At 40.5% G+C, this 27,499-nt stretch overlaps 1 protein-coding gene across 4 annotated transcripts in view; it reads left to right on the top strand.

Annotated features, from left to right (window-relative positions):
• Positions 1 to 27,499, top strand: part of CDK6 (cyclin dependent kinase 6) — a 139,678-nt gene that overhangs the window by 21,402 nt on the left and 90,777 nt on the right. For all 4 annotated transcript variants that reach the window (XM_064506071.1, XM_064506070.1, XM_064506069.1 and 1 more), the window contains exon 3: positions 10,937 to 11,072. In XM_064506071.1, coding sequence (XP_064362141.1) covers positions 10,937 to 11,072 — 136 coding nt within the window. The remainder of the gene's footprint in view (positions 1 to 10,936; positions 11,073 to 27,499) is intronic.

Raw genomic sequence — 27,499 nt, 5'->3', positions numbered from 1 at the left:
ACTCCCTTGGTCATCAGTTCGTAGTACACCTTGCCTCACGGCACGCAGCCTTCTTGGGAGTGAATCTGGCATCAAAGCCTGATTAAAGTCACTTCTCATATGAAGTATGGCCGAAAACTATTGTGAACGGCAGCTCTATTTTTGTGTCTTTTTAACCTCATACAGAACAGGCATGTGTGGAATTTAATGGATAAAATCTAAGGCACGTTGTTAGTTCCCGCTTTGTCTATTGCCGTGCAGCACGACGGCATCTGCTGCCTAACCACCATGCTTGCCTTGGAAGTGGGTAGATATGTCTGGTCCATTTTCAGGAAATTTTGAGCAGTGTGGCACCATTAGCTCTAGCATGTCCATAAACATTCTTTCAAGAGATTTAGACATTTTAAAAGTTGTTTTTGTGCAGTTTAAATAACTGGTGGTAAATTGATGTTTCCATTTATAAGATAACAAGAACTGGTCATATCCATTGCTGTTTTCCTAGTCTCCCAGGTAAAGACTGAAGAAGCGATGGTTCACAGTTTTGTTCATTTGAGAGTTTAAGGAAAACAAATATTGTCATAAACTCTTTGCAATAAATCACAAACATCCTTTCCCAAGAAGTATGGCCATATTCAGAAATTCATAAAGCTAATGGAAAAGTTAGGAAGAGGAGACTTTGTGTACAAATAGGGCCACTGAAGTGTAAAAACGGAGCTTACACGCAGCACCCCAGGTTGTAGGATTCTCCCTGCATGAATAAGAAAAGCAAGACCAGGATTCCACAGATAGCAGCTATCGTAGTAGACAGTTGTGCTTTCCTGCGCATACCTAGAGGAAGAGCAATTAGTCTCAGGGCTGGGGAAACAGTGAGTGAACTTGGTAGGAAAATTCACTGCAAATTCCCTGCCCCAGCCCTACAACCCAGATGCTGAGGTCAGTCAGCACACATTTTGGATCCCCCTCAGTGGTCTTGTTATTGCAGGCCCATATAGCGTTAGCACTTAGTCCTTTCCATAAAAGGATTATAATTTCTTACATAACAAATGCATAGTTCCCCCGGGTACGGACCATGTAGAGATGGGTCGAAGTGGCGCGGAGGGCTTTCCATTGCTGTCTGTCCAGTGAATGGCTGGCTAATCATAAGAGAGAAATGACATTTCTTGGCCTTTCGTCTCCCATGCCATGTGCACAGACAGTGAATTCTCTTCTTTCTCTTCCTTCTCTGCTGTCGGTTCTGTTGGACACCAGGCATACAAGGGAGACTCAGCCTTAGGATGAAGTGTATGATGTCCTTAGAAATCAGGTAGGTTGTTTGCATGCTGGAAGTTAAGCACAGCGTAAGTTCCTTGGTAGACTGGGGCTAGTGGATTAAGATCTATGACAGGTACTCTCTGTTTTTCTCTGCCCACTATTACCCTAGCTCCAAAATAGCTCTTTTACTGGCAGGTCTAAAAACATTTCACAAAATAGTGCTCGAAACTTGTATCATGTCAACTGACAATGCTGTCATAGTAATAAACCAATAAACTTTAAGAAGTTTGCACCTGATCTCCTGGAGTGGTGCTTATTTCATTCTCTTACGAAGAATTTTCTTTGCTATAGTGTCATCTAGAGAGCCAGGAAGATTGTATTTAAGAAATAACTTGTAATAATAAACCCAAATTATAAACAATGGATATGACAGGGAGCTATGCAAAATCTGACTGTTTTACTCCTGTGTGTACTAATTGCTCTCTTTTTAATGCATAGATATGCTGCATGTTACATTAAAAACTCTGCAGATTTCTTTAATAATTCCGTGAATACCTTAGAGCATTGCAATTCAAAGGACTAAATAGAATGAATTTGCTTTTCAGTTTAACAGCTGTCATTGCTAATATTTATCCTATTTATTTACTTTTTACATACCAGTATTGTAAACTTCAGCCGATTCAACCTTCTACTTTCTTTAGGCTTTTTCCTTTTTCTTCTTTTACACTACTCTCTCACTTTTGCAGTTGAGCTCACAGTCTCTCAGACCTGTGGAACTTTTTTCCTTTCTAAAAGTCAACTCTTGATCTTCCTTTGAGAAATACAGACCACTCTGTTCCATCTCTTCCTATAAAGCATTGCAGAAATGTGTTTTGAAATGTGTTTTGATGTGTCATTGTCTCACACATCACTATAGCAATGCTTTTCCTGAGGGTCTTAATCTAAACCATTCTTACTGCCAGTAGGAGAACCACGGCAGGACATTTCACCCTGCTGCGCTCTCTCCCCCGAGCATCACTGCCCCAGCTTTGGTCTCGTCTCAGCTGCCACAGTCAGGTTCTGGTTACTTGTGTTATCAAGAGCTTAGTGTACACTGGTAAGTTAATTCACGTCCAAGCAGAGGATGAAGTTTGAGTACAGCAGCTATCCCTGAGTAGAGTTATGGCCACTGAACAACCTTCATGCCCGCAAATCATTTGGGAGTAGCTGTCCCTGAATTGCTGAGAAGCGTTACAAAAAGTAGACCTCTTCTGTAGTCCTCCATGCTACCTTCTTCTTATTTTTTTAGGTTTCCCCATACATCTCTGGAAAGCAAGAGTTTAGAAGCAAATTTGCATTAGAATTACTTACAACTTTAAAACTGTTGAAAAAAACCACCTCAGGAACTGCTGTGATATTGCAAGGATTTTAAAGACTGTGTGAGACAGAACATTTGATTTGATGCTGTGACTACTTTTTATATCAAGTTTGGGTGGTATTCTTTCCATTGTTATTTTTGATATGTTAAGTTCACTGTAAGTTCATTGTCTCAAGTGTAGACAATTTCTAAATGGAAAAGAGATTAGATTATTAAGCTACTAAAGACAAGAATAAGTGATAATTTATGAAGTTATGAAATTTTCTGAAGATCAGTCATTGGTTTTATTAAAGCCCAGGACGGAGATGATCAGCTTAGATATGGCACAATCCTGAATTCAAAATGTAAACTGAAATGTGGAATTTGTAACAATCAATCTGACTGTGGACTGTACGTGAATGTCCCTTCTTGTGCTGGGTACAGCTGGGAGTCAAGGATAACTTCTGTGGTCCTTTCATTTGAATTAAACAAAATCAGTATTCAGACATAAGTTTTATTTGCATGTTGAGCAATTTAAAGGATGGAAACCATGTGAAAAGGAATGCGACTTTCCCTGAGGAAGATATTCTACCAAAAATTTAAAACATTTAATAAAAGATGCACATACAGTACCAGTGAATCAGAGCATCTTTAATTTGTACTCTAAACTGGAGGCTTATGCATGCTCTCGGTACCGTATAACAGCGGTATACATAACTCTGAAAAGCAGCATACACTTGCATGCCTGAGGACTGCATGAGAGCAATACAAATAGGTCAGACAGCTATTGCTGATCTTAAAGAATCTGTCAGTGACTTTCTTTGCAACAGGCTGTGCTATTTTTCTGATTTGTGAGTGACTTGGCCTGTCCCGCACAGAGAGCCTAACAGTCCGTTTGGTAGGGCAGTACAAAGAGTAAGTATTGTCATCACCAGGCTGATATTTTCTCTAGATATTGCTCAGTGCACGGCTAAGTTTGGGTTTAAAATCAATTCCAGTGAGATGAAGGTGTTAATGGACTAGTAAGAAGTAAGTGTTTTGGAAAACGGGTGAGTTATAGGTTGAGTCCTGAAACTGAAGTTCTGCCAGTGAGAATATTGTTTGAATTATTGAGCCTTACCAGGTTCATTTCTGTTCCATGGCTATTACAAATAATTTTCCTTCCCAAAGAAGGTGAACAAGAAATGGCAGTGTTAGAGCTAGAAAAGACAACATTATGCTATAAACAAAGAGAGGTGTAGAGAACATCTTGTCAAGTGTAATTTTTGTTGAAGCAAAACTCTAACAACTGAATCTTTTAGTGACTTGGGTGGCACAGTGAGTAAATTTGGCCTTTTCATCTTTTGGGCACAAACCTTGGCTTCTGTTGAAAATAAAAATTAGTTTTGGTGGTTTCATCTGAGCAGACGTTTGTCTGCATCACAAAACCATTCAATCTGGCACCAGGGCTGGCCCGGGCTCGCGTGGGGCCTGGCGCAGGAGAACGGCGGTGTTGCAGGTCAGGGCTGAAGTCAGAGCTGCGTGTTGAAAGCTTGCCCAGGCAGCCCACACCGTCGGACCTTCGCCAGTGCTATTTACTTCGCTTTCAAGAGCATCTATTTCTTTCTGTCCCTTTCTCTGTCTCTCTTTCTCACACACACTTAAAGAACAAGAACATCTTTTATAAAACTTAGCATTTTAAATAATTTTCCCAAGGCTGAGAGGGGAGAGACTGGAAAAAATTACAGCACAAAGCTCAGCTTGCAGATGAACGATTGCCTTGTCATTCTAATATCTCCCTTCCTTCTCTTAAGCCTCACTGTTGAGTGGGCTATAAGAGAGCATATTGGCTAGGCCCTGCTGGAATAGGACTCTGGACCTATATCGCTGGAATAAGACGTTCTGCTGCCTTGCTTTCATCGGGCAGTGGCTTTTACGTGGTAGCTATTTCTTCTCTGTACGCAAAAGGTAATGGCTAAGTGACAGCAGAGTTGAAAACATCTATCTGCATGACATCTGCCTATCTGAGATAAATTCTTTGATTATATCTGATGTTACATTGCTTGGTCCTTTTCTGTTGTTTGACTGAAAGAGCCAGAGGTTTTTTTCTGAAGATGAGGAGATCGTGCAACTCTTTCCTGGGAGGGCAGCAGAGCAGGGAAGATGTGCTGAAACCCCCAAAACTCAGCAGGAATGTAGACAATAAGGATTCTAAGTACAGCTGATTTGAGGCTGAAGGTTGCCAGCAGCAGTGTAGGGGTACCGAAGCTTATTTTAATTAATCAGGATGTACTTCTGGAATCTGACTCCAGCAAGATGGAGCTCACTGTGGGCTGGTTTACCATGCTACAGGCCATGCTGTGCTGTCACACCAAATGCTTTCAGTGCAGAGGTGGGTCAGTTGGGTGTTGTCCAAGTGTCTCTACGCTATGCTGCAGTCTGCCATGGAGACATAGTGTAGGTGTTGATGCACATCAGTGCAGCTGCAATTAGCGTGACAAGCTAATTGAGAAGCTCCTGAAGACCCCATACATTTTTGGAAATGGAACTTAGGTCTTACATTACTATGTGATTTTAGAAATTTTATCGCAGAAATAGCGCACTTCAAAATATATGAGACACTTGGAATTTAGAGGCCAGTGCATTGCATGTGCTTTTTTATCATCTATAAGTATTTCACTAAAGCTACTTAGAGCAAGAAAACTCCAAAGTCTGAGATACAAGCTTACAAAGGCATGGAGAAGTAGGTGATTGCTGATGAGAAGGAGACAGAGAAGTGTGTCCTGAAGAAAGGGAAAGACATTGTCATACATTCTGGAGTATGAAGCTCTATTTCTTGTTTCGCTGTGCGAGGTTCTTGCAATGCACATGTCCCGGTTCACTTGCCCAGCTATCATGTTCATCTGCAATACGGCCCTTTGTTACAGTACACTTGGTATACGCGAGTCCAAGTGGAGACTGATTTCTGTTAGCAGAGTAAAAACTCTTCAAAAACAAGAAAGGAGAAGGTAGCTAAAATAAAAAGTACAAGGAAAATGCAAATTTTCAAGGAGTACATAGTTTAAAAAGTTGGGGTGGATGAAGTGGCTGGTTAGGAGCCAGGTCTTAGAAACCGAGTGGCTTCCAAAGAACAGAAGACTCTAAGGCTGCTGCTGCAATTCGGCGTCAAAGGATGCCTGACTGTCATTCTGCAATGGTTTTAGGTATGAGAGGCTGAAATTTTTTGTGTCCGTGAAAATTATGGACTCACAGGACTAACTTGAGCCAAATGTAGTGAAAGCAGAAGCTATTTGGGTTCTCCCACACATATTTGTCAATAAACCTCAACCATGACCTGTAATACTCTTGGTATTTCAGTCTTGTGGTGTTTGTGTAAACACTGTCAATCATAAATAAATTCTGTCATGGTTTTCTGTCATCTGGATAAATATCTTTCAGAGTTAGGTTGAGACCACCAAGCTTTTTCCCTCTGAGACTTTGTCCAGACTTATGAAGCCTTAGAACTGTAGTTTATTCCTATGCCACTAATTGCCACACCATGGTTTGCTTAAACCTTTCTCCTCCTCATAAATCAGTGGCTCCAGTTCTCTTTCTTTGTGATGTACAAACCAGGAAGAAGCTAGGCAGAGACTGTTCCTAAGAAAATTAAAGTAAATCCATGCTATTTAAAAAGTTTCTGAGGGCAGGGACTGTCTTTTTGTTCAGTGCTGTGAGTGATCAGCACAGTAACAGGATCTTTGTTCATGTTGGATTAGTCCTACTGCAATAAAAATAACAATAAGCCTTTGGATGCTTTGGCAGCAACTACCTAATTCTTTGGTCTTCCCTTTGACTCTGTTCTGGCTAATTTTCCAATTGTACTTCCTCATCTGTGTGACAGTAGCCAAGGGAGCTGACATCCGACAGTTTTTCAAGTCTTAGTGTCAGATTTTTTTTTTTTTGTATTATTTCAGATTCTTGCAGGTGATTTGGACTGATGGTTTTGATCTCCATTACTAGAAAAATTGCTTAGGAAAAAATATTTATTCCGCTTGGAAACGGGAGGCTTTAAAGCAGTCCACAGAGCATCTCAAAAGCAAGTCCAGTAACAATTAAGGGCTGTCTAGAAGCAGCTACCAGATTAGCACTGGTCAGAGAAGATTCAGTAGTTTTCAAAGGAACTTGCAAACTGGCTCATTTCTTTTGAAAGCATTTAGTGTTCACACTGTATATTGTAGAATAAAGATGAACTGAGATTGCATTTGTCAAGTTACGTATAGGAAGCTACAAAGACTTGAAGATGCATCATCTAGTCTACTGTTTTCAAAAGACAAGGTATTTTTGTAAAAAAAAGCAGATATTCTTTTAGGTTACAACAAGATCCACTAGGTGCTAGAAGTACAAAAGAGACATAGGTTTGTAGGTGGTAAGCTTTTTTACTTCAGTACAATTAGCTTGAAAAAAAGTCTGCATTAAAACACAGGTCTGCAGTAAATATCTGTTCAACGATGTTTAAACTCAGATTGACACATCAGGCTGTGTATGATTTCCAGCCAAACATCTTGTTAAATACATGCAGGATTTCCCATAGTGGATCTTACTGTAATCAAATAATTTAAGCGTTTCTTTGGTGAGCACAATAGAAGGGCAGGGCTTGTGTTTACAAAGTGTCCCGAATGGAAATCCTGTATTAATTGAGGTAGATTTACTTCACTGAGGACAGCATCCGCGAAGTAACTCTTTAAATAAAAGGCCATATGCTGCTGCCTGCTCCAGAGAAGCGATCTGTAACAGTTGTGCACAAAAAAACACGAGGAAATGGCTGGGAAGAAGTGCAGTGCAGGCAGCAGGGTTAATGCCAGCTGAAGAAGGCAGCTCAATGAAACGGTGTATATGGGTGATTTTCTCATGGTGGATATGCAAGAATGTAATTTGTAAAAACTAGTCTTATCCCTACGGAAGCTATTGAGTAAAGAGGCCGTATCACACTATATCTGTTTCTGGGACGACTAGCACAGGCAATGCCAGATGTTACTTTTTGTAATATCGAGGACTTACATAAGCAGTGCTTTAAATAATTATCTTTTTAAGGCAGCAGCTGTATTTTCTGTGAGTAAACACTATGTGCTTCCACCCAGCCCGGCACAGGAGCAGGAGTTTTCATTACTAACAGTAAAGCACTTCTCGTTTCACGTAAAAGGTGTATAAAAGTGAAAGAGGTATCATTTTTACTCAGTGATGTGATTATAGGTGACTAGAATTGCAGTCCTTTGAGTTCCTAATTTTGCAGTGCCAGAAAATGCCAGAATCAAAATAAGCCATGCACGTAAGAATTAAGTAGAGAATCGGCATTTGCTTTCTTCTAAAGTGAGCTGCAAGTTATATGTTGCTTCTATATTCTACACAGTGAAATCTTTTTCCCTTTTTTTATAGAATAATAATTCTGCTATAGTTGAAAAGATAATTTTGCCACTGTATTAAATACCTGGCAAAAAAAAGGTGTTTTAGAACATTTTTAGGTAAATGTAGGTCAACACAAAGGAATCATACAGTTGGAAATATTTTCCAGTGTTTATGTTCAGATGTTCAGACCTGTCTGGCTCCTCTCTATTTGCATGTGTTGGGGTTATAGGCAGTCCGGCTACATTCCACCTTGATTTATATAAATATATTGCAGATTATTAACCTCCAGCCAAATACCAGCAAATTTCACTTTTCAGGGTGGTATGTGACTTTCCGCAAAACTGATTTTACTATGTACAAGGCAGCTATCTTCTGTATAATGCCCCAATAAGAGAATCATAAAGAGAATATTATTTCTCTTTATGGGAAATGTGCTGGGACATTTGTTGTTAAAGTCACCTTGTTCCCATAATCATTTAATTAATATTTGTTCATATGTACGGATTAGGGTTTTTTAGGAGAGGTAGGGTGACACACTCTCCATATTCTGTAGTTCCAGTTCTCAAATAATTTCTCTTCCACAGCCTGTAAGCTTTGTTTCGGGAAAATTTTGAAGAAAATTTAGCAAAGGACCTTGAAATACAGGTCGTGAGCTAATCACACTGGTTTAAATTTTGGCTTTTCTAATGTAAATATCTTTAGAAAAGAAGTTACACTGTCTCTTTCAACTTCCCCAAAAGATGAACCCTCTAACAAACTATTTTTGTAAAATTTAAATAGTCACAGTTAAAACTGTTAACTGTAAATTGTTTGGGGCCCAATTTATATCCCGTCAATATGAAAGAGAATTTTTTTCCCTGGTGATTTTAGAGCAGGGTGATATTCTCAGCTGGTATAAATTTTCCATTTGCTTTAACTGGCTTGCTTTGGTTTACGGAGGATTTACTGAGGATGTGACCGTATCTGTGTGTGAGCGCCTGCTGCTCCATCTTCCCTTCTGTCGGTGGTTGGCAGCATCCTAGAAAACACATACTGGTATTTCTGTAGTGAACTTGGAACAGCAGCAGGGTTTTTGACACGTGTAGTGAAGCTGGGTTGTTGGAACTGTAAATCATATTGTCAGTGTCTTCAAATTTGTCTCAAAAACACATAATTTTCTTCGGTTTCATTATAAAGCAGGTTTTTATCCCACACTTCCCCATGGTACACCAATTAAAGGAGTCCAATTAAAGAGGTATTTTCAGGAAAAATACTTATTTATAAAACTGCCATCGCTTTTCATGTTGTGATTCAATAATTTCTCACTGAAAAACCTCTTTAAGCAAAAAGGAATGTGCATGCATTCATTTTCAAAACATGGTGTCTAATAAGTAATTTTTCTGTTCAAATATGATATAGGAAAAGCTCTTAAAAGTGGGACCACAGCCCTGAAATGTTAAGTCTATAACATATCAAGTGAAATGTAATACTCTCTTAAACTTTGATTGCAGTCTTCACAGACAGTTATGCCAATTGCTGCCTTCCCTGCTCTTGTGAAACATTTTGAGATTTAAGATAAGAAGTAAATACTTAATGCAAAGTATTTTCCTAGTCTGTTTTTCCGATGACCTATTTAAAAATTAATGACCCCCAAGGCTTTGTGCCTGAGCCGTTGGCTACAGATCCTGCATGTGAAGTGTTTAGTCCCAAGACTAAGAACAAAGATATTACTTGATAAAGTTGTCAGAAATCTTGCACTGTCCACAAAGTAATTAAGTTGTTATTCTAAGTGTGGGGATAAAAACCACATGTAATAAAACAACATAACTGCTATGATGTTGACCAAAATAAGCACTACCTGCAGTGCTACTTTTGAAGCGTTATCGATGATATGTTCTCCAGTTTAACTATGTAGTCTTTTTTCTCAGTAACTATATTTACATTTTTGTCACCTAATAAAAATAGCAATTGATTTGCTGCCTCACTTCAGAGAGGGAGGCAACCTGATCTGTACAATTTTAAAACTAAATGAATACATACATTAGTAAAGTAAGTGAGCAGGAAAGAATTCTTCCATCCGTGAGATGGTTTTCTATTGTGATTTTGCGGAGGTGGGACTTGAGGAAGGATTGTGAAGATGAAGGTTCCTGGTTTGACAATAGGAGCAAATTCTCTGAATGGGGGGAAGCGTAGAAGGAGGGGCAGATGTTTGTGAAAAAGATAAAAAGGTGATGAAAGTCAGCATGAGAGATGAAATGGGGAAAATAAGAGAAATCCGGATTGAAAAGAGAAAACATAACTAATCAGATAGGAATGTGGCATTCCAAAGAGCTTTGCAAATGAGACCAATTAGCTTGGATTTGGTGTTCTTCAACAAGGTGAAATGATGGAGGAATTCTAATAAAAGAATGACAAAACGTGATCAGAAAAGGTGGCTCTCTCAGCCAGTGGCACCTTGTGCCGCAAGTTTTTTTCTAAACTGTATCCTGACTCTGATAGTATAACTTGCTTCTAGAAAACTGCAGGTGTAATCAGCACAAAAACTGAGTGTCTACCAAAGAGGATCTAGTTGTAAAGACATGTAATGGTGAACAGGCAAATTGTGTGGAAAGAAACTGAAGGTGCATGTGAACACTCTCTATCTTTGTTTCTCAAAAACATTACTTGTATTTGGTTTTTTTTGGCGGGGGGGGGGAAGGAGTACAGTTGATGAAGCAGAGAGCATGGATAAATATCAGATTATTTTCTATATTAACTCTAGTTGCTTTGTCAAAAAAATATTTTCCCTTCATGGTATTAGTTTTCTTTGATCAGCTGATGAATTCTTAATACTTGAAAGAGCAATGTAATAGCATAGGTAGTCAATAGTTATCTGATGAATCAAGAGCTCAAAGACTGAGCTTTTTACCTTTGGAAAGCTCTTTTTTTCACTCTATATACTATAAGAAATTTATATATACATGTATGTGCTGGAAGGTATGGCTGTACTGGTTCCTGTGTTCTTACCTTCTCTTTCCTTTCTCTCCTCAGATTGTTTGACGTGTGCACCGTGTCACGAACAGACAGAGAGACCAAGTTAACATTAGTGTTTGAACATGTGGATCAAGACTTGACTACTTACTTGGATAAAGTTCCAGAGCCCGGAGTACCTACTGAAACTATAAAGGTATTTAATAAGAAAGGTTTTGGATATTATTTCACAAAATATTGGATAGGAAGGACAAAGGAAAAAATCAGGAGACCTTGCTCAGGCAAAGTGCATCCTGCTTCCGCAGGATTCTGTTGTATTAAAATTGAGTGATGCTCTGCTTGCAGCGTTGTGCGAAGATCTGTATTCGGTTACTGATGGATTCTCTGTGTGGAAATCTTGTACTTGTTTTCTTCTCTTTTAGATTTATAAGTCTCCTGATTCTCAACTGTTTCTCAACTGCAGTCCAACCAAATTTAGCATCGCAAATCATTAAGAATGGCCTTCACTTGTGGCTGTAAGCAGCTTGCTCCATTACTGTTTAGTCCAGGGCTACTTGAACCTTCCCTCGAAGGTGTCTGTTGGAGTGCTGGATATTGTTAGAATGGACAAGATAGACCAGGGGGGGAATTGTAAATCCTGTGCTCGTTCCCTTCCCTTTGCCTTTTGTTCTTTATTAATAGTTTACTCTTCTGCTTTGGCCATGTCAGTTTTCATGGGCTCCCCAGGAGACTGCTTTCATTTCATGTCCCTCTGACCAGAAAGGTGCCTATACTTCTCAAGAGCAGGAGATGTTCACCAGGGATGCGTGGGGAGGGGGCTTGAGCTCGGTACCCATGGAGAAAGGGTCTTGCTCCAGTGGGCTACGGCTGCCATGCACCTGGGGCGGCAGGGCAGGTTGTTGTGGAAGCTGGAAAGGCTCTCAGTACCTGGCAGGATGATCATGAAGTTTTCCCATCGCAGGTCATCTCATGCTCTGCATCTGCAAGGGAGGACCTTTTCCCCAGATAGGAAATGCTTGTATTGCTGGTACAAAAATAGGTTTTCCAAATCCCTTTTTTCCTCTACTGGGAATTCCATAGTGAAGGGCTACATCAGGGATCATAGCTTGAAATGTTTGAGAAAATGTTCAAGCCTGGGAACAGAAGTAGAGATATTGATGTTCCTATGTTTTGGCTGTATCTATTTAACATTTCTTTTGGTTTTCTTTCTTCATCATGAGAAATAATTTATGCTCTCAGGGAAGGATTATCTTGCATTAGTGTAAGTAATTCTGGAGATACATCGTGTCATCTTAGTCTGGCAGGAATCCTGAGGAGGAAAAGATGAGAAAAGAAAGCATGAAACCTATGTGAAATTTAGCTATTTTAATAGCTTTTGTTAACAGCTTCAGACTTAGGAGTTGTTTGATCTTTCAATATAAAATTATACATAACAGTGATAAATATCTTTCCACTTGCATCAAAGACACAAATGTATAACAGCAGTCAGTTCCAGCCACTATATTTTTATAAGCAACCTTAGTGCATAAAATAAAATATTAAAAAAATGGATACAGCCTTTATTCAGTCCCAGCAGAAGACCGGTACATAGCACTTGCATCTGAAAAGCTCTTTTATGATAATGCTTTTAGGGCTCTCCCCCCACTCCAGGGCTTCGAAGCTGCTAAGGGATCTGGATTTCAATGCAACTGAGTTTATGAAATTAATATACAAGGTAGCTAACATACTGTGTACCTAAATAAATTGACCTGAATGGGAGATAATGCCCAAGCCCCTAAAATATCTTTCTAGTTGTGTTTGGTTTAAAGCCAACAGAAGAGGTAAGTATTGGACTAAAACTCTTCTGGTGATTTTCTGAAATCCTGTTCTAAATTTGCACTAGTAAATTGTACTGTGCATGTGCAAACATGCATTTTGTGGAGATTATGTACTTGTGAAGAAAATTGCCATCTTTATTATTGAAAAAGCACTATTCAGCATACGCAGTTTACTAGTTCAACCCAGTTGATATATCTGATAATTTGGTACAATAAAAGAGCAGAATTTAGCAACACAAAAACAAGGAGTTGCCGTTCTGTCCTTTTAGGCACAGTACAACTGCATTTCATTGCAGCCGGGGAACTTAATGTGAATAAAACTCAGCTTATGATATGTGCAGCTCTTTTTAAATGGGTGAGGAAAACTGTAAAACTACTGTTTACTTAGTCACCTCTGTTGATTTCAGCATTTGCACAGTAGCTGACATGCTATTCTATGGAGTCTGTTCAGCACAGAAGAAAGGAGAGATTCAGTTAACTTAAGTTGTACCTTATTGCTTGATTATTTATGTGCCTTATCCTGAAAATACCCAGTTTTTTGCTGACAGTCAGTTAGGGTTGATCACGTGAGGAAGGTTCTCAGGACTTATTCCTAATGCATTTTGATGCCTTTTTAATGATACTGTCTTTACCAGTATTCCTAGTAGACGCTGAAGCAAAGTATAGTTCGTTTGGCTACAGGGAAATATTGCCATTTTGCAGCAATTGAACATTTAACCCAGAGCACATACATCGGTCAGTGACTAATCTGAGTTTTTATAGTTTGGCTTTTGAGGTTAATAGGGATTTGTACTTCATTTATTTTCCAGCATTGCATACAATTTGCGTGGAGTATTTCCCCTCACCACTTGCATAGTACAAAACAACTGCCAGTATTGTAAGACCATCTGTTAAAGTTCTGTGCATGTCAGCAATACAGAGGTACCAAATGAGCTGAGCAAGCTCTGGAGAGCTCGAAGCTGAAGGATCTAATATGCCTCTTTTGGCACCATGGTGTAAACTCAACAGTTGTTAGTGGAACTTGAATGACATAAATTACTATGAGAGAAATGTCAGCCCCAAAAGGTCTTTTCCATGAGAATTAACTACCATCATTACATCCCATTTTATTTTGGGATTCTGCTTTTGCTGGTTTGGGGCGTGTTCAGGGTTTTTAACTGTCAAGGAATATAAGTGATAGCAGTACCATTTTAAGAATTTTTCTTCATGTTTAGCAGATAGCAGTCAGACAGTAGTAGTTCAGAGACGGAAACTGTACCAGTCATTTAAACACAGCTAAGGCTTTAGTCTTAATGCTGCTCAGCAAGGTCTTTCTCGTATCTAAAGCCTTGAGAATAAACAAGGTACACTTTGGTCTGAATCACCCCAGACGGTAATTTTGGAACATATTCGTCAGTGCCCATAAGATGATGGAAAAGAGGCATTTTGTCTGTGGCATTGCCTGGTGGTTAGACTACTCACAGAGGATGTGGGACATACATGTTCAGGTCCCCTCCCTGTCTCCAGGCTCATGAATGCAATGCTACAGCCCATTTCTGTGGCTATAGCTCTGGACATCTAGTTATTCTGGAAGGAGGTACTTTAAATCTTTTCTACTGAAGCGCTTCCATTTTTCTGCAATGGAATATTCACTGGGCTAGAGGGATGGAGAATGTGACTTGAAATCCTTATAGGCATGGCACTTACCTTGGGAAGAGGAGACCCATATTCCAATGCTTAATGTAGTTAATGTTGTCTTTGTAGCTACTGGATTATAGTCATGATCACTCTTGTTTGCTTTCTCTGTCATACCTGATTAATATTTATTCTATACAGGATGAATCAGAATCAGCAGTGACAAAATCTTCCTTCTTTCCTCTCTAATCAACTTATCCTCTCTTCTTTCCTTCCTGGGATACTCTTTAACTTTAGGGCAGTTTCTCTGGAAATGGAAGGTATGAGTTCAGTTTCCTTAAGACACAGCTGTTAGTCATACATGGGTCTTTGGTAATATTAATGGCATGAGCAGTTGAGCCTCCAAGAGACTTGGCTCATTTGGAACTTTTATTAGTTGACATTAGGGTAGTGGAGGTAGGAATGACACGTCTCTGCCGCAGAAGGAGGATTTTATTTTTTTAAATGAAACAGTTAATGGGACACTAAAGCACTATGTGTTAACTTTGGGGACTGAAACATGTTTAAGCTGATGGATCGCATTTTGACAAGATGCTTGTGAGGCTAGTATGTTTTTTTGATCCTAAAGGAGCTTTGTAAGATATGGATATGGTTGTTGTAACCCTAGTTACTTTTTTAATATGGAAATCATGTGTGTGCAAATGAGTTGGCCAGTTAAGTTAGATATACCGAAGCTATTATAATGTATGTAACCATATTTAGCTTTAAATAAATATATGCATGAGATGGTTTGGTATATGAAGCTGCAAATTAAGTGGTTTAGGAATGGCGTTTTGGAGTGCCCTCTGGTCATCTTGTTTTGCCAAGCCAAGAGTCTGCAAGAATGAGAGGGGATAACAAACTTGCTAAGGTTCTTTAATTTTAGTAGTGAACAAAGTTACTTTTGCCAGTCGATGTCTTGATAAGTAAACTTGTGTCTTCCTATAATAGTTTTCTGTTGATTGATAAGAATTTAACCTACCTGAGTCACACGGCCTGGGTATACTTTCAACTTGACAGTTGGCGGAGAAGGGAACCAAGCAAGGTCTCTGGTAAACTGGGTGCGTGCGTTTTCTGCCGTGGAGTGCCGGAAGAATGGGAATGACCTCTATCCTGGTCGGTAGTCTGCAAATCTTCATGGTGTTCCCCCAGTGTGGAACAGGGTGTCCAAGTCACAGAGAGGACAAGGTTTAATATAAATATTATTTCTCTCTTTCCCCTTTGCATAGGAAGCCTAGATCTCTATGTGATTCAGGGATCCAGATTTTGCTACAACAGTGAACCTAATTTCCTTTTGTGAATTTACTTGATAGCAGGTGAAAGCTTGGAAGTGCCTAAGTCAAATTTTAAAATACTACCCCAAGCCATGTGCCACAAGCTGAAGAAATATTCAATTGCAATTTTACATCCCTGTGCATGTCCTCTAACTTATGTTACCTGCTAGCAACCCAGGCAGACTGGATCACATCTTTGCATGACACTTAGCAAATTAATATGAAGAAGTTGCTTCTCAGAAAGCAAAGCAGTGTTCAGTGTTAAAAGGTGAGTGAGTCATCAACCATCTGCCACAGTTGTACCTACTCAGCCGATCACGTTTGAGATGTGGAGCAGATGTCGCACAATCATGCGGTTCTGAAAACAAGGCAAGATATTCCAGGAAAACAAACCCCACAGTACACGCAGTCTTCAGAGTGTTGCCATATTTAACAGCACCAAGTTAAAAGCAGCTCCTTTAAGAGCAATTGCACTGAAAAAGAACCAACTCAAATTAATAAGTAAGCAGGATACTAAGAAAAGAGGTTTTAATAGAATTTTCCTGCCAGTACTTTTGTCAGAAGGAAAGAAGAAAAGGTTAGTGAGGAATTTGGAGTCCACGAATAATGGATCAGATCCCCAACTGCTCAAAAGAGGTGTAAATCCATGAACTTCAGTGAAATGATTCCAGTTTACAGCTGCAAAAGATCTTGCTCTTTGTGCAGTGGTTTCCAATAAATCGTGTTCTGAAGCCATCTTATGAATTAAAGAAGAGTTGTCATTATAAGCGCTTGAAAAACAAAACGACCAAACTGCTACGTTATTGTAGGAGACAACTGCACATCTTCCATTATATCCTCCGTTATCCTGCTCTCAGCAGTTGCACTGCTGCGAGGAAAGGCAGCGGGTGCTCTGCACAAATGGCAGCTGCTGAGGGGACTAACCCTTAAGAAGAGGATATTCTGCAAATAGTGGTGGCTCCTGCTGCACCGGGTGGTGACACTGCTTCCCTGTACCACTGCCGCATGCAGAGGGCACAGCCGCATCTCCTTCGGTGCGGTGGCACAGGTGGTAATGTAAGACCTGGCCTTACCACACAGAGTCATGATTTGGGTGAAGAGACTGCTCGGCACGGCATGCTGCAAAATATGATGTGTCAGCAGGACGCGGACACCCGTGGGTTAGTGCTAACAGACAGCTGCTGTCCCCCGGCCGTCCCCGCGGCTGCCTTCCGTGCTGCCTGCCCACTGGGCATCTGTGGCTCCTTCGAAGTAGCCAGTGCTGTTTTCTTTAGGCCCTGCGCTCTCTCATAAGGCACCTACACAGTTATTTCCTTAATTTGAAACTTTTTATCATCAGGGTCCAGCCACTGATTTTAATGATGGTGGACTTAAATATCACCAAATCCCCACCATTTCCAAAATCAAATGCAAACATTTTCAAACTGACCAAAACGTATAGTTGTTTTTTCGCAACGCTGTAGCCCAGGACTGTCCAGACCTCCACTGCTTGCAAACTGAGAGCTCATAAAAATGTGAGGCACGCCAATAATTTTAAATCACTCTGTCCTGAGTAGAGTAAAAGTCATTGGAGCGCTTCACATTTTGTGAGTTGTTCCAGTTTGGAAAGCAGTCAAGCAACATTGTAGCATGAAACATGAAAGCAACCTGACTGAAATAATAATTTTAGTCTCTCAAAACTGTGACACTGAATTACAAATGTCACTGTGAAAAGATGTCTATCAAAGACTCTCTAAATTGACATTTCTATCTACTTTTCTTTTATGGTCCAAATTCTCATAGGCAGCAGCACAGTACAGCACGTCCCTACGGGATGCATCCTCCTTTGAAGTCAGAAGGAAGCCAGGGGGCCTCTATGGTTTGCAATAGATGGAGGGCCAGAAATCATCTTTATTCAGGAAGTCAAAGGGAATTAAAAAACTGAAGCGATTCTAAATTGTGGTCAGGACTGGGGATTCTCTCCCTCTCTAGTGGAACAGAATTTATGATCAAGTCATTGCAAAATTGCAGAATTACAAACACTGGAAGTGAAGGGTCACTGTCAACTCAATTAATTTCTGTTAATTCTGTGGAACTGGACATTGAAGTAATGCAAGAAGAAAAAAAAAAAAGCTTACGAATCCTACCGTTCTGGATTCCCTTTAAATGCTCTTGTATTAGTAGGGTTTTTGCTATTGGATTATTGCTTATCATATTATTATATTGATTAGTGCTCTTGGATTATTTGGGGTTTTGCTGTTGGATTATTTTGATTAGTGCTCTTGGATTATTAGGGTTTTCGCTACTGGTGTAGCGAAATATCAGTGTGGTAGCAATTGCTATGTGAAGTACTTCGATGACACGGAATGGAAGAAAGGGAGTGCATGGCAGGGATAGTGCTCAGGAAGATGTAAAAGTGGGGCTAGACCATCCGGCCAAGTGGCAGAGACCTGGTGCCTCATGGCTCAGTCACGGAGCCAGAGGCGGTTCCTAGGAGCAGGGAGTATTGGAGATGCTTTCCGTTGTGGTGGTGTGGTGTTGGAGAGAGGATGCTCTGCAAATAATTCTGCCTCAGTGGAGGCATCCATTGCAGAAGCATCGGTCATGTTTTCAGGGTGTGTCTTTGTCTTCATCAAAGATGAGATGCTACTATTAAAGCAATTAAGAGAAAGATGTTGCAGCTCACAGTGCATGTGAAGCACAAGCAAGACAATAGACTAAACTGGATTTATCCATGTTCTAAATTTTGCTTGCAAGCCGTATGTTACTTTTGACCGATAATTTGAAGGTCACACTGCAGCAGGTGTGAGACAGCGAGGAAATGTTCAAAGAGCCGCTCTTGATTTTTAGAGGGGGCAAATAGAAATCACTTTCTCAACAGTGGTTTCTGCACTTGAGGGAAATCAAGCCCTTGTGCATTTACGTATCCACAAGGCTATACCTCACCCTGGAATAAGCAGGCAGAGATGGAGAAGAGGAGGTAGGGTGACAAAAGTTGCAAAGCAGCAGGTGTTTGGGAAGCCTGGCAAACATATTTATTCTCATTGAGCTCCAGACTCTAAGAGCTGAACTCGGCTGAAGCATGGCTATACGATACCTTTCCAGTCGCAGCCAACCCAAGTTCTTGCAGCTCAGATTCTCGATACCGGGACAATCACAGACTATCCATAATTATTCATGGTAACTACACAGCAGTAGTTTAGCATAACAGTTCATAAGGTGGCCATGGGCCACATAATAGCTAATTAGCCAGACATGGTGGCTAATAGAAGATAATATAGTAATCAAATAAATTATTTGTTAAAAAAATATTTTCTCCAATCGACCCAAGAGAAATTTAATACACTTGCAATAGCTATATGCACTGTTTTTATGCCAGTGAATAGGCAAGTTATTGTATCCCACAATAAAAAATAATTCAAAGTGTGTTACTCTAGTGGCATACTGATTTAATCAAGCTATGTAGTATTTGTTTCTTTCTTCTGTAACAGATGTACTTAGCTCTGTGCCAGAGAAGAAAGCCCCATAAAAATGCATAGAGACTGAACTTTGTTTGTATTTTCATATGTAGAACTTAAGATTAGCCTTAAGATTTTTTAAATTATTTGTGTATGTATAGATAGATATATGCATGCAGATAAACACACACACACACAGAGCAATTCTTCTCTTGGGTCTATAGAGCAGTTCAGTGTATGTTGTACTTATATGTATAGACATAAGTGGACTCATACGCATATATATCTGCTGATTCTTAGAGTCCATCCCATAGGCTTATACTTCAGCTGCACCATCAAACGCAGCTGAGCTAGAGTACAGGCTTTTGCAGTCGTAAGGAGAGAATAAAATGGGACCAGCCGGGGCTCCCCCTCTCCCTCCTTCCCAGTGTTTGGGAGCGCATGTGTGGCGAGCCCCGTCCCATGCCCTGCTGCGGGTACCAGAACCAGAGTGATTGCTCCCTCTTCCCGTCTGCTCCCTTCCCGTCAGGGATGAAACGGCGGGGAAGAACCAGCCGGTGGCTTCAGCCAGCTCCACACAGCCGCTGAAGCAGCCCAAGCAAAACCGTCCGAGGCCCCAAGCACTTCCAGGGATTTCAGCCCATTTTTCTCTGCCTGTGCGAATCTCAGTTTTTCCAGCTCCTTCTTTCCTTCCTTTTCTCCTTCCTTCCCTTCTCCTTCAGTTTTTCACCCCACTCTCACTCTTACCTTCTGTCCTTTCCCTCCCTCCACAACTTCTCTCCCCATCACTTTTCTTTCCATTTTGCTCATCTCCTCCTAACTGACTCTGTTCCCATAAAAATTAATATCATGGAAACGTCACACTGTTTCTCCACCTGGGGTCTGTCTTGTCCATTTTATTTGTGAGCTTTTAATGGAGGAGACTGCGTGAGAGCTCTTGGCTGTGCAGTGCCCACCATAGTAGGTCCTTCCTTTACTGTGTGAAGTACTGGCCTTTACAGGGAGTCGTGATAACCTGGTCCTACAACAGCATGATTTGTCTGAAATAGTGTTTCTCCTCTGCTCTGCTCTTTCCCCACCACCTCCACTTCACACATTTACACAACTGCTTCCTTTATATATATCAGTGCTCTGTAATCAGCGTACGCTTCATGTTACCGGTTTCTCAGGTTCCAAAGTGAAATAAAATGAGCCCTCTTCCACTTTGAGAATATCCTTCCTTTTTAAGAAGTCCAAACAAAGATACACATTATTAGTAAGTTAGCAAGTAGCTGCCAGAAAACAGAAAATTAAGCATGGGCTCGTGAGTGAAATAATAGAAATACTGTTTGGTGTTGGCTCTTTGTGAGACAGCCAGGGAATAATAATTAGAAATGAAAATGATCGATTTACTTCTAGTTTTAATAAAGCAGACCTGATTTTGAAATATTTGCTCTAGAGCATGCCAGTGGGTCAGATCCTGCTGAGGGGTAACTCCTGGGCCTGTGGGACTACTCGAGGCGTGAGTAGGGTGCAATGCTACTAGCAGCAGTGAGCAAGCAGCCTTGCATTTGTTTTCGTATAAAGCACAAACAGTTTGCAATTAAGTAAGAGAAAATTGCAGAGGCTCAAGCTCCTACGTCAAAATCTGTCCTTAATTTGGGGGTTGGAAGCCTTATTCAAAAACTCATAACCATTATTATTTTAGGGGTTTTTTGACTTCTCTGTTAACACTGCAGTTATACAGTCTGCCACTTACGTCGGTATACATTTAAAACATTTTAAAGTCTTTTTGGAATATATACCTGAGCCTTGTGGTTCAGCTGCAGGCCTTGAAAAACAAACCCCAAAGGGAGCAGAGGTGCTGATCCAGCAAAGCACATAAGCTTCTGCTTCACTTTATGTAAACAGGTTGCTGTGACTTTATAGGACATCAGGTTGAAAGGCTGCGAATTAGCTGATTCTGACAGAGGAGAATCAGTTGTTATCCGTTATTACTGACCTGACGCATTCAAAAGTTAGAGCCGAGAAGAATTGAAACTATTGTTTCTGTAGTCTCAGATTAGTCATTAACATGTATTTTGCTTGTCTTTAAATGCTTTGTCAGATGAAGGAAGTAGTCTGCCCTCCAAACGTATGTGTAAGCAGTGCCTGCGTCTTTGAACCCAGGCTCCTATTTACAAAGCTGCGTCGCAGCCGGGCATCAGAGTAGACTGACGCAGAGATGGAAAGGACTCTGCAGACCACGGGTTTAACAGGCTGATTTATTTGATTATTTATGTTAAGTCATAACTGTTTTGGGCACAGCATTTATCCCATTTGCCTTTCAAAATCTTGACCCTTGAGAATACACATTTAAAAGAAGCTGGGTTTTTTACCTTTCAGACCACCTCATTAAAGCCATAGCATGGTATCTTTATTGAACAGTAAACATTTGATAAAGGGCCCACTGGAGTTAGTGGATTAATTGTAAAGAACGTTACTGCTCAAGAGTTTTCGCTACTGCTAAATATGTGACTTTACAAACAGCAACATAAAAAATTTTAGATAACTTGTAAAATGTCCTATTTCTTTGATCTATGCAATAGAAAGCATTGCACTGTAACTTTAAAATGCCAAAAATAATCAAGAAGACATGTTAGACATCTTTTAAGAGCATTTCATTTCCAAGCCAGTAAATTCAGCTGCTGAATTTTTGTGCTTTGTTTTAGGATATGACAGTTCTGTTGCATAACTGCAATTAAGGAATCTCAGAAGGCTCCAAAACGTTGCAATATTCTGTGGGTGCAAAGACAGAGTCATTTTTGTTTAGTTTTACAGAAAGAAAGGGGCACTGGAATGGCAGTGTGTTGCCTTTTTTTTAACATGTAGTTTATGATTCATTCTAAAATAGTCTTTCATTTGGAATTAACTTCAGATATTCCTGTTCTGACAAGTAGAGTAAATATTTTAGCAAGGACTTTTTAGAGAGAAATTTTGACACTGGCTTACTCCTCCCTTAGTGTTACAAAGGAAATACTTGCTATCCAAACCCAGACTTGGCATTTTAATGGAAATGGTTCCAAAAGAATACGTAGGATATTACAAATGTAAAATGCATTTAATGAAAGAGTATACAGATGTCTTTCATGTATTTTAAATAAAAATGTCTAATTTGAGACTTAAGAAAGTCAACAGTGATCTTCGAGCCATATGCTTGTTATTCCAATAGTATGTTGTGTATAACTGTCATTCAGTGAGAAATAACGCAAACCAAAAAGGAGCAGACATATAAAAACATGAAGTTGAGGGAGTAGGGACCATCTTACAAAGCATTTTTGATTATGTTTTTGCCTTGATTAGAATATATTCTTTTTTTGCTTTTTGTTTGCTCACATAATTCTTATTGATGGCTATAGGGCTATTGAAGACGTAGGAAAAGGAGAATAGAGGCCAAGCTGCTTGGGCTATAGCGAACCAAAACTGCAAAGGGATGCATACTTGACAGAGTTTAAAATAAAATTAAACCACAGTTTCTTTGCTTGGTTTCTGGAGCAGAAAGTCGCAAAACAAGCAGAAAACTTTTGGTTCTTGATGAAATGGGTAGTTTAGTTTCCTTACCTCAACTGCTCTGAGCGTTTCAGGGTTTAGCCTTCATTTCAATGAAAAGAACTTAAACGCCATTCAGAATAGGCCTGTGTCTGTGAAACTGGGACGCTGGAAAATATTTCAGGAGTAGCCTTTAGCCTTATGTTTGCATTCTGTTTTTTTACAAATGTGGTGGAGGTAACCTTGATTTGCTAGTTAGTGGAGTCACGCTTTATTGTGACAGAAAGCTAAGAACAGTCCTCCAGTGAAAATAACAAAGACCTACTCCATGGTGATTGATGAGGACCTTGTACAAGTGAAATGAGCTGGAAAGTCATCATCTTGTCTTTTCCTTTGCCACAGGAAAAGCATAACAGAGAGATTTCTTTTCTTCTGGTCCTGATAAGGAGTCCAACGAAGCATAAGGAGAGGTTACACAGCATGGCAATGTGTTACACCCAGCTGCTCACTAGCTTGCAAAGCTGCAGTAAATAACACACTTGCTATTTAATAAACAAAAGAAAACAAAAGTCCTTTGATAGTGATCCCTAGCCTATTTCATTTGTTCTTCTAAATATACAGTTTGTTTCTACTTAATTGACTGTCATTTTGGAATAACATAGAGTTTGATATTGTATTGTGTGATTTGCAATGTTTTGTTTGTTGATAAGGAAAACAAAAGACTTCTCTTTCTAGGGCCTGATTAAGCAAGGCCTGCGTATATGTGCTTCAGGTTGTCTGGATCGTAGCTAGGTTTATTCTCACAGCTTTTCCGTGAATGGTTGCAATGGAGATACGCTAGAAGACGTGTCGTTTTCTTTTCCAAATTGGCTTACATAATTGGTGCCATACTTTTTTGCCTGTTACAAGTTACCCTTTTGAGAAGCGATGATGCATTTGTCACATGCATCATTTGTGACATTTTAGTTTCAAAAGATACTTCTTCATGGAAGCACTTTGTTCCACTGATCAACCCTTTTTACAAGTTAGCTTCTAGCATACCTTTGGCTTTTTATTAAAGTGTACGTTTAGTGTAAGGGGGAAGCGGGGGAAGTATTGTGCCTGTGAAACACTGGAGGCAACCTTCTCCCCTCCCGAGGAGACTCTGGACTCTCATGTCGCACCTCTCTTTCCCTACCCCATGCCTTCTCCTTCCCCCCCAAGCAGAGCTAATTCTTATCTACTGTGCTAAACTTAATATGAATAAAAATAAGTAGGCTTACTCCTCATGGTATCATTACCAGTTGAAGATTCCTCATTTTTAATAACCAGTCAAGTGTTCAGAAGAAAACAAGGCCAGTGCCTCAGCTAGTGTAAATCAGTGTCATTCCACTCAGAGCAAGTGGGGCTACTGGCCTATGGTACTTTGGAGGGTATCAGCACGTGTGTGGGACCGTATCTGCCACTGCAGCCACTCCTAGTAGAGCTGGACAGTCAGAGCAGCCTGTTTTTTACAAAAGAGGACTTGCTCTGAGCAAACATCTCCAGCAGATCGCCACTTACTACAGAACCTGCTGTATCTGAAATCAGGTGATGAGCTGCTGAGGCATGCTAACAGGGGGCATCTTCCTCTTATCTACGTTGCTCAATAGTCACCTGGCCTGTGGGAGACACCACCCCAAAGAAATCAAGTAAAGCCACAGAGCATGAGAGTGAGGGTGAGAGAGGGAATGGCCAAGTGGGATGGGGTGCAGCAAAGGGGGGAAGAAGGGTCAGTGCTGGAGTGGGGCAGGAATGGGGACCAGAGTACATCAAGGAAGGAAAAAGAAAAGGAAAAGGTATGATATCAGAAAAGAAGGAGAAAGTGAGAGTCTGATGCTCTTAGCAAACTTCTCAGGCACTCAGCGAAAACAAAAGACTGTGCACTTGCTTGGCTCCTGTTGCCATATCTCTTCTCTGTGCTTTGTCTGTAGGACAAAGTGTTTGGCTGTTCACCTTGTAAAGCCAGTGGTTCAAGAGCTATTGCTTTTTCAATTCAGTGTTAATACGTTTGCAAATGAGTAGCTTCTGTAAACATGGAGAGCAACTCAAGCTGATGCATGTTTTGAAGAAACAATTCTCTTTTTTACTATTTTTGGTTTAGATGTACTAAGGCATCAGTAAGATTCTCATCCTCAAGACTGTTTTGACAGCTCACAGTACTTCAACAGCACTGCAAGCTATGCAGTCTTTGCTTGGTGCTCCTGACCAAGCTGGTTCCCAACAGGCCACTGTCCCGTCTCAGCTCTTCCTTAATGCCCATTTCTACCCATAACTTATATCCAGGAAATCTTTTCTCTCATGTATATCCTTCGTTTCCTTGAAGGTTGTTATGCCTTTATAACTGAAAGCAAATTCTAGATCTTAGAGTATTTAACAAACATTAACCAGTTAATCTTTGTAAGACTCATTATCCCCGAATTTATAATACGGGGCAACAGAGGCAGAAAAGGTAAGTGGACTGCTGGGACTAGCGCTCAGGTAGTAACTGACCGCGGTGTTGAGCCACTGCACAGCACTGATGAGCATCACAATACTTCTGCCACACACGTACATTAGAAGCAAAAAATTTTATTGAAAAGTAGTTTTTAAAATTTATTATGTGAGGAAGGGCTTGTCTTCTTACTTTCTTCTTTTTTCACAGCTTTAATAAAAATTCTTAACTATTTATTAAAAGAGTGTCCAGCTTTAAGAGAATAGCTGTATTTCAGTGTCCAATGTCATACTGACACTTTTGTCTCAGGGAAGATTGGCTACAACTCTCAGAAAGTCCTGCGGGTTCTGATCAGTGATCAGCAGGAGGAAGATGGACATATTAAAAAGCAGTGCGGCCAGGCCAGGTCTTGGAAAATTGATGGATAGACTCCTAGTGACTTCACTGGGCTTTGGTTGTGCCTGATATGAGGCCAGCTTCTCCCTCAGCTTGAAAGTACTGTTTCTATGCTGAATCCTAGATATTTCGATGACAGAAAAAATCAAAATGGATTGAAATGAATGAAAGTCCAAACTCTACAATAACCCCAATTTCTGCTCCACAGAACTGCCTCAGCTATCCTTTTGCAGTGCCTGCAACATTCCTTATATATCGGGAAATGAAGCAGGCCTGTGTTATGCTGTTTAAACAAGTTTTCCGTTAAACACGAATTGCAGCACTGGGCTTACTGTCTTCAAAGGAGCCATAGGAATTAGGTGTCCAAGTCCTTTTGATTTTAAATGATATTTGGGTTTCTAATCCAGTAGGATCCTATTAATTGCTTTTTCTCAGTTCAAAAAAAAGCATATTTATTTTGCTGTTACCAAGCAGATATTTCTTAGAGATCATGTGCATTTTTAGCAGATACTGCTTTTTTAAAAAAAAAAGGGGGGGGAGAGTGAAATTAAAGGAACAGTCTTCTCCAGCCTTTTGTATCTAGCCAAGGATTTGACAGATTTCGAAAAAGTCTTGGCTGAAATGTTCAAAGCTGCCTTGGATGTAGGAGAACTGGTCATCCAGATCCCCTGGGATCCTTCTGAAGTCTTAGCCTTTGTTGTTATTTATCAGCGTGTAAACAAATCTCAGCCTTTTTGATGGCATACTGCAAACAAATCCAATGAGAATTTCTGCAGAAATGTCAGCAATGCTGCCAAGGTGTTGAGAGACCATTAGGAAGAGTAGTCTATCATAGATCTCTATGTGTTTACATAATCTGAATGCTCCCCTGGACCTGAATCAATGTGGTCTAAGCTGTTCGCACATTATTTTGAGCGTGTTAGGAAATTAGTCTTTATTCTGGTGTTAGCCCTCGTTGTGCTCAGGTGAGAACGTGGTACAATCATCTGACGGACCTTGCATGTCACCTCCAGTGTGAGATGGAGTTAGCAGGCTCCAGAAGATGAATTTACAGATTTACCCTTTTAGCAGACTTTACCTCCTGAGTCCGAAGCTGTTTGTAAAGCGTTTTTCTTGATGTATGTGCGCAGCATTGTTTCGGCTTTCTAATCACTGACCAGCTGGCTTGGTAGTGAATAGTGCTGTGGGCCCCTTGCCATGTTTCATGTGAGGTCTTGGCTGGGTGGCCAAGCAGGCAGCCTGCAGCCAGTGTCAAAGCAATTCAAGAGGTATTGGCACAGCAGTGTCCCCATTAATTTCTGCTTGTCACATGCTGTCATGCAAGTTACACCAGAGAGGAAATGACCGTTAAAAAAAAAAGTACGCTTGTGGCACTTGGTCCCCTCCAGACGTTATCCCCGAGGTTAAACAAGTGGATGCAATTAGCTGCTCTCCACAGACAGCTGCAGGAAAGGAGAAGCCTAGATTGGGGCCCCACAGCAACGTGTCTTTCCTGCGAATCAGGAGCGTTGACTGTCAACATATGCCATATTTTAACCCTTCACAGAGTTTGCGTAAATTAAAAAGAGCTATTACGTCTGGCAGGATCGCTCAGGTGCTGCTAAATAGCTGGCGTGCCGATTGAGCAGCGTTAAGGAGGGATTTGTGGTGTTTCCTTCATAAGGAATGGCAATAGCGGCGCTGGAGGAGAGTCGGCTCTTCGGTTGTTGGCGATGTACTGCTTGTCAATCCTGGCAGGGAGCAAGGCCGTGATTTCTGTGAACTCCGCTCAGAATCACGCTGACATCGTTACAGGGAGCCACACGCAGCCTTCTGAATTTTGAGTGATCTCTCTGACTGCAGCAAGGGTTGCCCGACACGGTGATACACTTACGATGTCCCAAAACACAGCCTGGGAATGCAGACGCAAAGTCTAAGAAGAGGATATGGAGATGCCCCAAGCTGAGAGAGGGAAGCAGCTATTAAACATATTAGAAGCAATCAAAGTGTTTTTTAAAAACTCAGTCTTAAACACTACTGAGGGGTGGTAGAGCTAAGGGGTGTACACAGTGCTCCCGAATAGATTGACCTAGCCAAGTGAGAGTGGT

This window comes from Dromaius novaehollandiae, chromosome 2 (genome assembly GCF_036370855.1).
Source record: "Dromaius novaehollandiae isolate bDroNov1 chromosome 2, bDroNov1.hap1, whole genome shotgun sequence".
NCBI classification, from domain to species: Eukaryota; Metazoa; Chordata; class Aves; order Casuariiformes; family Dromaiidae; genus Dromaius; species Dromaius novaehollandiae.
This window is presented reverse-complemented; position numbering and strand designations above follow the sequence as displayed.